A 15,077-nucleotide genomic window follows, 5' to 3' on the forward strand; every position below is an offset into this window, starting at 1 on the left:
TTCTGTCCTAGGTGCCGGTGAATTTGCTACGTGCTGGTCGGATCTTTGTGTTTGAACCTCCTCCTGGTGTAAAGGCGAACATGCTGAGGACATTCAGTAGTATTCCTGTTTCTAGAATATGCAAGGTGAGGCGATGGTTTCTGTGTAGTTATGTGGAACTCAAACCAACTGAAAGCTCTGAAGTTAAAAAACTTTCATGAACAGTTTTCAGTTTCTATCATACATTAAACAAATGTTATGCCTTCTGATATTATTGTGAAGGAACAAGTTTTTCAGAGGCTTTTAGTTTACGCTGACTAAAACATACCTGACATGTAAGGAAGCAATCTGTTAAGCTTTTTGTGATCTGATGCATTAAAACCTGGAGAATGCTGTGTTTACTCGACAGTTGACATTCACCAGCACTGTAGCAAACCAGGTTTTTTTAATAAATTCTGATCACTTTGGTTTTAGTGTGAAGAAATAATGCATTTTCTTTTTTTCCCATGCTAGTCTCCAAACGAACGTGCTCGTTTATATTTCCTCCTTGCCTGGTTCCATGCCATCATTCAAGAACGTTTGCGATATGCTCCCCTGGGCTGGTCCAAGAAATATGAATTTGGTGAATCTGATCTGAGATCTGCCTGTGACACAATAGATACCTGGCTGGATGATACAGCAAAGGTAATTGATTTTTTTGCTCTTTCATAATCTTTTTTTAAATACAAGGTAACATTTGGATTACTTGTGGTTACTGTTCAGTGAAGGGCAAATTAATCTGAAACACTGTCCAGATTAGCTGGAAAGAAGCAATATCCAAACTTTTTTGATTTTGGCTTTCATTAAACTGTCCAAACTAGATTTCCCTATTTTTTTTGGTGAATCTTCACATTCTAATTAAATTGTCTCTACTGTCAGGGCCGCCAAAACATTTCACCTGATAAAATCCCATGGTCTGCTCTGAAGACATTGATGGCACAGTCCATTTATGGAGGTCGCATTGATAATGAATTTGATCAGCGTTTGCTAAACACTTTCCTGGAGCGTTTGTTTACCACTTTGAGCTTTGATAGTGAATTCAAACTGGCTTGCAAGGTTGATGGACATAAGGATATTCAAATGCCAGATGGAATCAGGTATTTTTTCAACCTCAAATTTCAATTGGTCTCACCTTAGTAGCTTGCTTTCCTTTTGAGAAGCTGGAAGTTGTATTTTTTGCATTGGTATTTAGCCAGGCAATGTATTTCTGGTCACCTATTAAAATGCATGAGATTATGGATAATTAACTTAGTTCAATTTACTGCCACAACTTTCACTTACAGACGTGAAGAATTTGTCCAATGGGTTGAGTTGCTGCCAGACACACAAACCCCATCCTGGCTTGGTTTACCAAACAATGCAGAAAAAGTTCTTCTCACCACACAGGGTAAAACTTGTATTTGACTTTCTTGTGTGCTTACAGGTTATGTAAACTTCACTCTTTTTTTTTTTAATGCTCAAAATAGATGAGACACAAGTACCTTTTTGAGATACTTGTAACTTTACTATTTAGTGTATCTCAATGTGTATTAACAATATCAGCCTCCACAAAATAATGAATAAATGTCTATGAATTCTTCAGGTTGACAGTAACTTGCTTAGAATATCATCAGTAGACAGGAAGATACTACACAAGTGAGACTCTGACTTTTTTAGTTCTAGTCCTAAGGACGGTTACTCTTTAATAATTAAAAATAATCCTTAAGTATAAGTGGCAATCACAGAAGTGTTAAATGTAATCCACATGCCTCTTTCAAACTTTCCTTGTACTGATATCCCTTTTTTAATTCCTTTTTTTTGGCTTTGCTTCCTTTATTCTTTGGTTCAGGTATTGATATGATCAGTAAAATGCTGAAAATGCAGATGCTAGAGGATGAGGATGATCTAGCTTATGCAGAAACTGAGAAGAAGGCAAGAACAGATTCAACTTCAGATGGTCGTCCATCCTGGATGAGAACACTGCACACCACAGCCTCCAACTGGTTCCATCTTATCCCACAAACTCTAAATCATCTTAAACGAACAGTGGAAAATATTAAGGTGATTGCCAAATACATATTTTGGTCTGTAAAGGACTAGGGGTTATGCAAATGTGGCTGAGGTATCCTACTCAGATTGCAGCCTGAAAAAGGTCTCTCTAGATCCAAGTAGTATAGCAGACTTTGAAACAAGGTATTGTTTCCTTTTCTTTGCTGTAATTCAGTTAAAGAAATTATGACAGAGTAACACTTCCATTTGGTTGGGAAGGTATCATTTAGAAGAGTTTACTTCTAGTCTCTTGCTTCCTAAGCCAGGGGTGCTATAAGTGCAGCATCAGACACATCACATGTCTGATCACTCAAGTGAACTGAAGAGTGTATGTTGGCTCAAAGGTAGTATCACTGGTCGGTCCTCACTGGAAAGATGGGTGGTAGCTAATACTGAGGCTTCTGCTAATTGAGAGTGGGGACTAAAAATGAAAGGGAGCCATAAAGCTCTGAGGGCTAGTATGAGACGGGTTGTTTTACAATCAAGAGAGTTAAAGGGAAGTCTGATTCTAGGTTGTTGAATGATTTAGACTTGGATTATATATTAAACTTCTCTGTTTAGATCAGGTTATGGACCTGGGCTCTGGACATAGATACAGAAAGGAATAGGGAATTTGTAATAATTAGGCCAAACTGTAGCAAGTAGCTTGCATGTTCTTGCCTGCAGTTGGTGTCAGAAGGGAATGAAGTTCTTGCTTCAGTTCCCTTAAACTACCATCTGTGAAGCAGCTGCATCTTCAGGGTGGGTGAAGGAAATGACTGCATTGTAAAAAACACATTATGGTGAGCCCTTAACAGTTGATGATGATGCATGTGGGATTTGGGCAGCCAACTAGTTCCCTTTCACTGTTGCAGGGTTAAGTTATTTTTCCCACCAGAAGATGCTCATCTTGTTTCCTCATTTTTCTTCCTTAAATAAGGATCCGTTGTTCCGATTCTTTGAGAGAGAGGTGAAAATGGGAGCCAAATTACTTCAGGATGTCCGTCAGGATCTTGCCGATGTGGTTCAGGTTTGTGAAGGCAAGAAGAAACAGACCAACTACTTGCGTACACTTATAAATGAATTGGTGAAAGGTATGTGACTTCAAACAAGCTTCTCTTTCTAGAATGCTTTCCCAGTAATCCTATTACATCAGTTGATGTCTTCTCATTTCTAGCACTGAAGAGAAACACCACTATTTTTGCCTAATACAAAATTCTGAAAGTCAAAATGGTGCGGTTGATCCTGTGACATATATGAACTGCAGTATTGCCAACCTAACCATTCAAATAGCATGAGATTGACTTGAAGAAAGGGGGGGAAAAAATTTAAGCAGTCTAGGGTTTTTGCCTTTGGGGTTCACTTGGATTGTGGTGTTTAAACTTTTTCTGCAACTGTGGAAGCTGAAACTATTTAAATGAAAGATGAAACTTTCATGTTACTGTCCAGGAGCTGGAGATTTAAGTAAGACATCTATACTGTGCGACTTGGAAAAGAATTGAGAGTTGACAGCACTAAAACTGAGATTGGTATAAAAAAATAAGATTTTGCTGAGTTTGAAACAAACAGTTGGAGCCTGGTGTTAATTGACCGTAAATCAGTTTCCATCTAAACCTTAAGTTTTAAGCACTCACTTGTACCAAAATTATCAGAGGAACTCCAAAAGTTACCCTGGCTTGATTTTTCTCTGCTCATACATTTGGCAGTGTGATGAAAAGGGGACGTATTGTATCAATACAGTGGAATATGCTGCTGGTTGAGATGGATTTAAGCAGAACTATTGTACACTGTATTAATAAAATATTCTTTGCCTTGTGACCAGAGGATAAAGGTGGTGGTACCCTTTGCAGTAACTCCTTAAAATTGTTGTCTTCCGTGTTGCAAAAGGCTTAATTGTATAATTAGCTGTGATGTATTTTGAGACCTGGTGTATATGCAGTTGAACTTACTAATGAATGTCTTCCAGGATTTGTTAGTAAATTGTACTTCAGACAGTAATTTCTGTTTAAATATTCATCTGAAGAACACATTTTAGAAAACTAGGTAGCTTTCTATAATGTCATGAAACTGTCTTTCAGTTTGTGTTACACTTGTACTCTCTGGACCCAGTTAAGTTAGAACCCCACTGTGCTTGATGGTATGAAAAATCTGTTGTAAAACACAGTAATAGCGAAGTGACTGCCACTGAAAGGATAAAATTGCATTTGGAAATAGTGTGTAATCCAACTCATACCCATACAGAGCTCTTACCTTGGATATGTCTTCTCTAGGTATTCTGCCTCGTAGCTGGTCTCATTACACTGTACCTGCTGGCATGACTGTTATTCAGTGGGTGTCTGACTTCAGTGAACGCATTAAACAACTCCAGAATATTTCCCAGGCAGCAGCTTCTGGTGGAGCAAAAGAACTAAAGGTATCTATCTTGTGTTGTATTGCTTTTTCTCATTAAAGGCTTTTCTGAATTCTGAGAAATCAGGGTTACATGAGTCTGTAACTGCTTATATCTAACTGTTAGTGTAAAAAGCATTGAAACACTTTAGCTAAGGAGCTTCTCAGAAATCTTACCTGGACACCCCTTCAAACGTGCTTGTATATTATGGTGTTCCTGAATGACTTCCTGTGTTTAAAAATTGCCATTTTCCAAACCTAGCTGCAGATCATGCACACAGTATAGTTGCTGCAATGGGGAAAAAACAGCTAGGCTATGTCTACACTACAGCCAGGATCGATGCTCTGAGATTGATCCACTGGCAGTCGATTTAGCAGGTCTAGTGAAGACCTGCCAAATCGACAACAGATTGCTCTTCAGTCGACCCCCTGTACTGTACCCCCAACGAGAAGAGTAAGGTAAGTCGACGGGAGAGTTTCTGCTGTCGACCTCCTGCAGTGTAGACCCCGTGGTAACTCGACCTAACGTATGTTGACTTACGTAACGTAGCTGGAGTTGCATAGCATAGGTCGACTTACATAGTCTGTCTTACTGTTCTGTAATTGTTCAAAACGTGATGCAGCCATGTATTCCGAGGAGGTGTGTGTGGGTCCAGAGCACCAAAGCAAATAATTTTGACTAGCAATACATGTAGTGGCAGCACTCATGCCCTGTGACCCTAGCCTCTACTGTGGCTATATAAGGTTGGTACACCCCCCAACCTCCCTCATTTCCTTCACACCAAATGTCAAGAGTACAGACTCTAATGCAGAGGGTGAGTTGTGGAATACACATCTGCATCACATCCAGAATAATGCACTACAGATAAGTACCTGTTTCTAATTCCTTCTTCAAGTAGATGCAGCCATGAATTTCATGTAGGTGACTCTCAAGCAGTATTTGCAGGAGGTGGGGCTTGGAGTATGTTTAAACAAGGAGTGCAGGATTACCTTAAGTTTTCATCTGATCTGGATTTAGCATAAGTGGCATAGTGGTTTTAAACATATGTACATAGGATCCAATGGCAGCCCTGCAAATTCCAAATCTGAGCTGCTTCATTTGCTGTCATGATATAGGAATCAGAGTAACAGCCATGTTAGTCTGTATTTGCAAAAAGAAAAGGAGTACTAGTGGCACCTTAGAGACTAACCAATTTATTTGAGCATAAGCTTTTGTGAGCTACAGCTCACTTCATCGGATGCATCCGATGAAGTGAGCTGTAGCTGACGAAAGCTTATGCTCAAATAAATTGGTTAGTCTCTAAGGTGCCACAGGTACTCCTTTTCTTTTTATGATATAGGAAGTTATCCATCTTGAGATCATCTATGAAGAGATTGCCCCTTCATTTGGTTCACACATGAAACAGATGAGATGAAGAAAGGAAACGTTTAGTTCTATCTGTAAAAGGCTAAACATTTCCTGACATCCAGTGTGTGAAGATGCTGCTCATCTGGGGTTGAATTTGGCTCAAAGAACAACACTGGTAGATAAATAATTTGTTTCAAGTAAAACTGAGAAACCACTTTAGATGATAAAACTTATGGTGCAACTACAGGATTACCTTGTTTTTGGAAAATTGTGTGTCAGGATGCTCCGCCATCAGAGCTTGCAGTTCACACATGCTCCTAGCAGATGATGTTGCCACAAGGAAAGGAGCTTTCTGACAAAAAGGGAAAAAAGAGGTCAGGGTGAAGAGGAAAGAGATTATTGGTTTGGCCTCCCATCTCTGAGGACAATAACCTGAGGTCAGAGAATTGATATTGTTTCTGCTACATTGGAGCAATGAGAATGAGCTTGGTACGGTCCAGTTTCAGCTTGAGAATGACCTCCAGGATGATTTGAATTGGAGGAAAAGGCATACAGGAGTTCTGATTCCCAGCATCAGGTGGAAAGCATCAATCGGGCGCCTGGACTGAGACCTACACCCTCAAGAGCAAAATAGATGGCATTTCTTGTCTGTCTTGAACAGGCCAGAATTCCCAAACAGCAAAGAGGTAGGACACTGGGCTTTTTAGACCACTTGTAATTCAAGGAAAATTTTTCTACTGAGGGGATCTGCCAGGTGATTTTGGATCCCAGGTAAATGACAGGCCACAGTGATTGTTTTTGTTGCAAAACTGGCAGTCTGATCGCCTTCTGACACAGCACATGGGAGTATGCACCCTCTGTCTGTTCACATAATACATCATGGTGATATTCTTAAGGATGTGCATGCTGAGTCCCCGATGTCTCTGACAGGCACTGTAGATGGCACAAATTCTAGGACACTGATTTGCAGAGAAGCTTCCTGTTCCGACTACAGGCCTAGAATTTTCTGTGAACTCAGATGTGCTCCCCAGCCTATTAAGAAGGCATCAGTGACAGTAGTCCTGGTCGATGGGGACCGGGCGAAGGGAACACCCTGGCATGCGTTCCCTGAACAGTTGTCCACCATAAGGAGTCCAGATAGGCAGAGGAAGTCAGACCATTTTGTCCAGCACATGATGGTTCAGATGATAGACCAATATCAGCCACATTTGAAGAAGACAAAGGAGTAATATGACACATTGAATTATCTGTGTGTATGTAGCCACATGGTCTAGCAACCTCAGGCATACTTGGGCTGTAGTTGAGGGTTGAGACTGCAGTTCCAGACACAGATGGTGAATAATGCAAAATCAGTTGGTCGGCAGTAATGCTCTCAAACTCAGTCTAGCAGGGCCACAGTGAACTCAGTACTGGAATCAATGTTGACTTCCCATTGGTTAGGCAGAGACCTAGACTATCGAGTAAGCATAGTGTGAAGTGAACATGAGGACTTCTTCTCTGGACTTGCCTCTTTGTACCAATCATCCATATACAGGAAGACATGAAATCCCCTCTTCCTGAGGTATATTGTCACCACAATCATGCAATTGCTAAAAACCCAGGGAGTGGAAGATAGAGCAAAAGGGAACATGGTGTACTGATAGCGTCCCAACATGGGCGCGGCATCGGTACTAAAGAGGAATGGGGAATTGGGCACTGATGGTATTGAGTGAGACAGTCGTACCTGGTACCAGAAGAGGTGCCAGTACTGAGGTCAAGGGCGATACTGAAGTCGACAACAGAATCTATTGTCAGGGCAATGACTGTACTAAAGGGCGCACGAGCATTGAGGGGGACGTTTGGGGGCCAGGTCTGGCATCTGCCTCAATTCCACAGTCTGGGACATGGGCAGTGCAAGCTGCACTGCCAATAAACCCAACAGTTCTGCAACCCAGCTAGAAGGTGCCATGGGCACCACTGAGAACAAAGCATTAAAAGCTACAGCCCCAGAAAAATTCCTGAACTAGTGGAGAGTCAGGGACTGAGAGGCAAAGCAGGTCTGATGTCTGATATGTTACCAGCACGGAGACAATCTGCTCCAGTCCTGACATCATTGGTACTGGACTCAATGAACACCCCATGGCCAGAATCAGAGTCAATGGTACAGGCTCTTGCTGGTCTCAGTATGGTACCAGGGAGCAGTTCAACCAGTGGTTCTCAAACTTTTGTACTCTTGACCCCTTTCACATAGCAAGCCTATGAATTAAAAACACATTTTTTTAAAAAATATTTAACACTGTTATAAATGCTGGAGGTGAAGCAGGGCTTGGGGTGGTGCTGACAGCTCGCAACCCCCCAAGTAATAACCTTGTGACCCCCCTGAGGGGTCATGATCCCCAGTTTGAGAACTCTTGGGTTAGATGGACCTGCTCCATTCTGCATGCCAGGAGTACAATGCCAGTTAGCATTCCTCTTAAAAGATGAGGAGTCTCCCTGAGCCCTGGAATGGTCCCAATTAGTGTTCTGGTGTTTCACTCTTCCTCTTGAGTGAAACACCAGAGTCCGAACATGGAGCACAGTTACTTGCTAGTTACGAAGGTGACCACCAATCAGACAAGAGCCTCAGTGCTGAAGCGGGCCTCAAGGCCTGCTCCAGAAAGTGCTGCTTCCGCCATAAGTCTCTCGCCACCTGAATCCTTTTTTAACAAAACAACCCAAAAAACCTTACAAATGGAGCACTAGTTCATAATGTGTCCCTCACTGAGACACCACAAACACATTGTGTGAGGATGGCCCCTCGCGTGACAGATGATGCTTGAACCCTGGTGAGGGCATCACACGGGGCAGCCTGCTATTCGAACACTATATTGATACTAAACAAAATCTAAGCTACTGTTATCTAGAACAGGGGTTCTCAAACTTCATTGCACCGTGACCCCCCTCTGACAACAAAAATTACTTCATGACCCCAACAGGGGGGACCAAAGCCTGAGCCCCTTCGGCTTTGGCCCTGGGCAGTGGGGTTCATGCTTCAGCCCAGGGCCCCATCAAGTCTAAGCCAGCACTGGCGACCCTACTCAAAGGGGGTCACTACCCACTTTGGGGTTCTGACCCATAGTTTGAGAACCACTGATCTAGAAGAAATAACGCTCAGAAAACTGATACTAAAACATGAGGTGAGAACAACACTCAGAGCTCTGATTCAAGCCATGGGCAGTGAGAGGGAACTGAGGAGGGTCAGGGAGGTGCTGCCTTTAAATACCCAGAGGAGGTGTCCCAAGGCATGAGCACAGCGTCTATAGGTACTGCTAGGCAGAGTTCTCTGGCTTTGGTGCGCTGGGCACATGCATGGAATACGCTGCATGTACTCAAAGAAGACAATACTTTATAGCACAGCCTTGTGGGAAATGTTGACACATTAGGAAATTTGTATTTCTAATTCTACTTATATATATGCAATAGAATTACGTACAAATATTGAACTCTTCTGAAACTGCTAATTTTTTCCTATAAAACAGACTTTAGGATTCATAAAATTGTTTCTACATGTGTATGTTAGTAGGAAACTATCCCTTTGAGGGTAAATCTTCATCTGAGGGAACATGCCATACATAGTTTGCAAGATGGTCCATATTTTAGTGCAACTTTTTGTTTAAATAGATATTGAATGCAGCTAAGTGCCATTGCAGTAGCTACTATAGAAATTTCTAAAACATACAATTCTTTTAATAGAACATCCATGTGTGCCTGGGTGGCTTGTTCGTACCTGAGGCATATATTACTGCTACAAGACAATATGTGGCTCAAGCAAACAGTTGGTCCCTGGAAGAACTTTGTCTAGAAGTCAATGTTACAACTACTCAGAATGCAGTCCTGGATGCTTGCAGTTTTGGAGTCACAGGTTAGCTGATGTGCTTTTTACAAGGTGGAAAGGAAGGAAATAGGTGCTATTAGCCCTTAACACTGGGTATTTATCTTTTGTAAAAATGCTGGTACAGACCGTATCAGATACATAACACCAAGGGGAGTTAACAAGCACAGTGAAAGTTTGATTGCAGTTGCACGAGAAGTAGCATTGGAAGTCAATTTCTATGGGGGATTCTGCATTATTTAAAAACACGTTAATGGAAAACTTTGCTATGCTAGTGCATAGGGGTTGAGAATCCTTATGAATGAACATTGTCAGGAGTAGTGCAATATGGATAAATGCAAATAACAGTCAATATGTTAGAGGTAGCGCTCTGGTGGCTTTTTTATTCCTCTAGTAGCCTTCACTGTTACCTTTTCTGGGGTATTTTTTCATTTATAAATGAGGTCTCCCATTTTAACAGTAGGTCTAAATATCAATTACCACATTTTAGATGGGTGAATCTACCTCTGGACTTGAAAATGGAGTGGAAAAGGAAACTTCCTTTAAATGTGCATACACTTCACTTTCAGGAAAGACCTCACATTTTCATACTTCTTAACTCATAGGTTTGAAGCTTCAGGGAGCTACATGCAGTAACAATAAACTGTCCCTTTCAAATGCTATATCAACTATATTGCCCATAACACAGCTTCGCTGGATCAAGCAGACAAATGCAGATAAAAAGGCTAATGTGGTAAGTAATGTGGAGACATAAGTTTTGTTATTCTGTGATTTCTTTCAGTAGTGGCTCATCAGCTTTAAATTCTACTTTCTCTGGTGCCATGGAATAAAAATGGGGAAATACCTGCTTCCATTTCATTAGTCTTTACATTTTGCGGTACCACAGATGTTCCTTTCCAATATGAGTTTTCAACCTGGGGGTTACAATTCCTAGGAGTCTGACAAACAGATCCAGTATTGCTACCACCCTCTCTTTGTGGCTAGCTGGGGGGTACCAAGAAATGTAAACTCATGAAGCATTGGGTCCTGAGAAGTCTGAACACCACCTTAGAAATGTATTATAAAAAGTACACTTTAGCCTGGCAGGCTGAGTGCTCTTTCTTAGGAGTACAGTTGATCTTGGTTGGGGAAGGATGGGCAAAGTTCAATATGGAATGTCTCTTCATAATTTCCAGTGGTGGGGACCTTTGCTGTCTTCCCTTTGACTTTTATCTTGCATTCATCTGTCTTATTCACATTTTAATAAATGCCTAACTTCTTTTCCAGGTTACATTACCAGTTTATCTGAACTTCACCCGTGCTGATCTGATCTTCACTGTTGACTTTGAAATAGCCACCAAGGAAGATCCTCGCAGTTTCTATGAACGTGGTGTTGCAGTCCTCTGCACAGAGTAACAAAATAACGTTTTCTAACTGATAAATAGTAGTAAAATTCAGTGTCTTTAATCTAGTCCACAGTGTTAGTTTTAACCTCCAGGGCATGGTTAAGTTGTCAGATGGATTGGTGTAAAGTTGACTTGCTAGAGGCTGGGCTTCTTGCCAGGGTTTCTGGTGATACTGATGGTTTTGAGGGAGAATTGGATGTGGTTTTTAGATGGCTCTAATTACATGTGGTAATGTTTGATGGTTCCTCCTACATTAAATAAATTCTGTAGCATGATTTGTGGTTCTTTATTTCATTTCTAAAAACATTGTTCTTGCCATGACTTGCTCTAGAGAATTACTTAATATTTTTAAATGTTCAAGGAATGGAAAACGATGGTGAAGCATTACCCAGGTCTTCAATAATGAATGATGCTAACTTACTAAGAAACCAGTTTTACCATTTGTGGTACTTAACTTGCAGATCTCCTATATAAATCACCTGTAACCAGAAACAAGAAAAGCCCAAATGAATTCAGTGGAACAAGTTGAAATTGAGCAAACACAGGTTTTAACGCAAGGGAGAGGTTATGCCAATATTATTATTACACAGGCATGATGAACTGCACATATTGCTTAATCTACATGGTATAGATATGAACCACCTGCATACTTAAGTGAGAACTACCCTGTACACAGAATGCTAACTTTCAGAACAGTTTCATCACCTCCAGTGATACAATAACCAGCACAGTGGACATGTGTGAGGAAGTAACTTTGCATTAATATCAACATGTCTGCAGACACTTGAATTTAGATCCACTTGGGATTTTTTTTGAGTATTATTTCCACCTCTGAGAGCGGCATCATTGACATAAACTAATAGCCCTACCAAACTTCTTATGGCAGATACCTTGAGGGGTCTCTCTTCTGATAGTATATGCTAAAGATAGTGGTTTTATTCTGTTCATTCCTTAAAGGGACACTTAAAGCTGGCAGACCCAAAAATCTGACCACCCAACCAAATAGCTTTTGGTTACACAGTAGTTGCTAACATTTAAAACTCTGCTGCTCTCAAAATACATCTTTACTAGATTTTTACTTGTTTGGCTCCTTTATCTTCAGAAATTTCTAGGGCAGCAAAACAACCTGCAATTTCTGAATACTGTCTCACTTGATCACTGTTCCTCATGCACAGAATCTGCCATTCTCTGCCTCTGAGGAGCTTTTTGTGGGATGTGAGTTCTGAACATGGATGTTTCCTCTAACGTTCCTTCCAGTGAAGTGCATGACTTCCTTGTACCCTAAAGCTTACGAGAAGGCCCCTAAGCCTTCTAAAAGCCTCATCAAATGAGATGGGTATTTGGACTGCAGAATGTTGCCACATGGAGTATCCGTCTAAACTTCCTGTGGTCTTCAGGTAATTTGAATATCAAATGCATAATAAAATTTGCATTAATAATTAAAGAGCTTTGTTCTGTATTCCCATTTGGCATTTGAGATCTCTGAACTCCTGTACACAGGGAAACACAGGTCTTGGATGGGCTGATCATGTGGCTGTAAGAACTCAATGAGCCATGCTTACACAGAGGTACATATGCAGGAGTATACTTGGGGGATAAAAGCACAACCTGCACTGTATTGGGAAACTGTACCTCTTAGACTGATGGCACACAGGTCACAAGCCATGTGGTGCGAAGCCTGTCATTGACCAGCAGCCTGATTGTTGGAGTGCAGGGTGTCTTCCATTGGGAGGGTGGGTAGTATCCGCTTTTGGTGGAGCCTCAAAGATTCTTATGTTAGGACCTCTGAGCCCTGCTGCCTTGAGGGAGGAATGAAGAAAGTAGCAACTTTCTCCAGAGTGCCAGACTTAGAAAAAATTACAGGGGGATGATTGAACTGAAATCCTTTTACGATTCAGTTGATGAGCACTGCTTTAGAGATTCTAGAGCTCCCATGAAAAAAGGCTTTAAGAGCTAGGTTCTGGCAGTAGTCTCTCAGCTTCCACTAAAGTAGCTGAGTTGTGCATTCACACCTGCCATGATATAGACCCCTAAACTACATGTTAAAGATGCTGTAGTATACTTAAACTGATCCTTGCTGTCAGTTAAATGTAGGCCTTGTATAGATAACTTATGAGTTTCAGACCACTTGATAGTATATTAAAGGCTATCCACAAATTAGTTCCCTAAGTTTTCACAGGATGATTAAATATGGATCTTGAGGTTAGAGCTCTTCCAAACTGTTTATATATGAGTAAAGATGGACCAACAGCTATTTAATGAATTTTTATACAGTCTGACCAATTTTTATCTTCTACATGGATACTATATATAGTTCCATTTTTACCACATTTGTTATGGTTACAATTGGTATATTACAGATGTTTTTGATCTTGACCATGGGGAACAGGTGTCCACCCTAAAAACCAACTGCCACTTGTTCCTATTTGTATTTAGCTGTCTCAGCAGGAAAGCCAAAACTGACTGAACATGAAGACCATATCTATGACCCCTCATCAATAGTCATCCTCCAAGACAGGCCTGAGGCATAGTGGGGGCAATACAGGGAAGCTTGTTCTCTTACCTCCAACTAAGGTCAAATACAAATAAAACAACTTTTTCTAAAGTGGGTTGTAGTTTTGAACCCATCTAGAAAAAAATCTGTCTAAAGGAAATAACCTGTAAACCTAGATTATTGAATTAGGTTTGGAGCTTCAGAAAGAAGGAAAGAACCACTTAAGCAGCAAGGCAGGAGCAAGGAACTGGAGGGATGGGTTCATTTAAGTTATTTTTACACAGGTTAGTCATGGGTGGAAGAAAGAAGCATGCCTGAAGAGGGCAACTATTAAGAATAATTATTTAGGGTGCTGCTAAAGGCAGTGAAATGGAAAACAACTTCAACTGTGAGGAAGAGCTTCACCCTGAAATATATAGTCTCATGCAGTTCCCTGAAGTAAATCAAAGGTAAGCCCTTTGAAACACTTATGGATATGAAATGCAGGAGATATGGAAGGAGACTAGGTTACTTCCCTTCCCTGATTAACACATCTGGGCTTGCATGTGTCAAATGACACTAAAAGTGAGGACCATAACTCTTTTCACTCAGTTATCTATGTTACATGCACTTCTAAAATTTAGAACAAAAATAATCATCAGCAAAAAGCTGAGAGATGTTTAATGCCAGGCTTGAGGGGTCATGAACAGAGCTACTGGCCTCCTGAGCCCATTTCTATTCTACAGGGTTAGATGGGGTCTGAATTTTTTCTGTTTAACATGGGGCTAGGATTTGGTAGAGGTAGACACTGATCTATCCTATGAGGAATCCTCCAGCATTTTAAGCTTAAATAATGTTCACCACGCACTTTGGGGCTTTTCAGACATTGTGCCCCAGCTTTGGACTTTGGAAGGCTGAAGAGATGGACCATGAGGTCCAAATTTCAAGAGTGTTTGTTCACTGTCTCCAGTAGCAACTTTCAGCTTACTAGCAGTTGTAGAAATAAAGCCCAGTGAGCTAGACATAGGTCTTTTTCCACCTCTAATTTGTCTGAGATGAAATCTAGAGAGCAAAGTCTAAGAAGTTTTTACAGAAGAACTGAAAACATTGAAGAATTTAGGGGGGAAAAAATTGACTAAAGAGCAAGGCTTCTGCTGCTATGGAGATATGCCATAGATGTAGTCAGAGGCATAAGCCCTAGTGCCAGTTTAGTGTAGGCTGTAGGCTACTGAATCGGTAGTAGTAAAATAATTAACATTGTTGGTGTTTCCAAACAAGGCTGTATGCACCACACTGGAGCCTAACTGTCACCATTTTACAGTTACACTGCCAGTCATTGTAACACCAGGGAAGAAAAATAAGCAAAAGCATTTTTCTTCCCAGCAAATTTCAGCATTTAAGAATAGTCCTGCTCCAGCACCTCAAAGCTGTAAGGTTTCAGAGTAGCAGCCGTCTTAGTCTGTATTCGCAAAAAGAAAAGGAGTACTTGTGGCACCTTAGAGACTAACCAATTGATTTGAGCATAAGCTTTTGTGAGCTGCAGCTCACTTCTGTAGCTCACGAAAGCTTATGCTCAGATAAATTGGTTAGTCTCTAAGGTGCCACAAG

At 41.0% G+C, this 15,077-nt stretch overlaps 1 protein-coding gene across 4 annotated transcripts in view; it reads left to right on the plus strand.

Moving 5' to 3' along the window:
* The window catches only part of LOC140913372 (cytoplasmic dynein 1 heavy chain 1), a 70,138-nt gene extending 58,867 nt beyond the window's left edge, over positions 1-11,271 (plus strand). For 3 of the 4 annotated variants that reach the window (XM_073349662.2, XM_073349663.2, XM_073349664.2), the window contains 10 exons: positions 12-125; positions 493-663; positions 898-1,115; positions 1,302-1,405; positions 1,847-2,058; positions 2,966-3,119; positions 4,296-4,438; positions 9,473-9,641; positions 10,217-10,344; positions 10,878-11,271. In XM_073349662.2, coding sequence (XP_073205763.2) covers positions 12-125; positions 493-663; positions 898-1,115; positions 1,302-1,405; positions 1,847-2,058; positions 2,966-3,119; positions 4,296-4,438; positions 9,473-9,641; positions 10,217-10,344; positions 10,878-11,006 — 1,542 coding nt within the window. In that variant the 3' untranslated portion in view covers positions 11,007-11,271. Of the gene's footprint in view, positions 1-11; positions 126-492; positions 664-897; positions 1,116-1,301; positions 1,406-1,846; positions 2,059-2,965; positions 3,120-4,295; positions 4,439-6,040; positions 6,448-9,472; positions 9,642-10,216; positions 10,345-10,877 lie in introns of those variants that run through there. The other variant, XR_012159565.2, reaches the window with a different exon arrangement.
* Positions 11,272-15,077: the final 3,806 nt, after the last annotated feature.

The sequence above is a fragment of the Lepidochelys kempii genome, chromosome 6 (assembly GCF_965140285.1).
Source record: "Lepidochelys kempii isolate rLepKem1 chromosome 6, rLepKem1.hap1, whole genome shotgun sequence".
In the NCBI taxonomy this organism is placed as follows: domain Eukaryota; kingdom Metazoa; phylum Chordata; order Testudines; family Cheloniidae; genus Lepidochelys; species Lepidochelys kempii.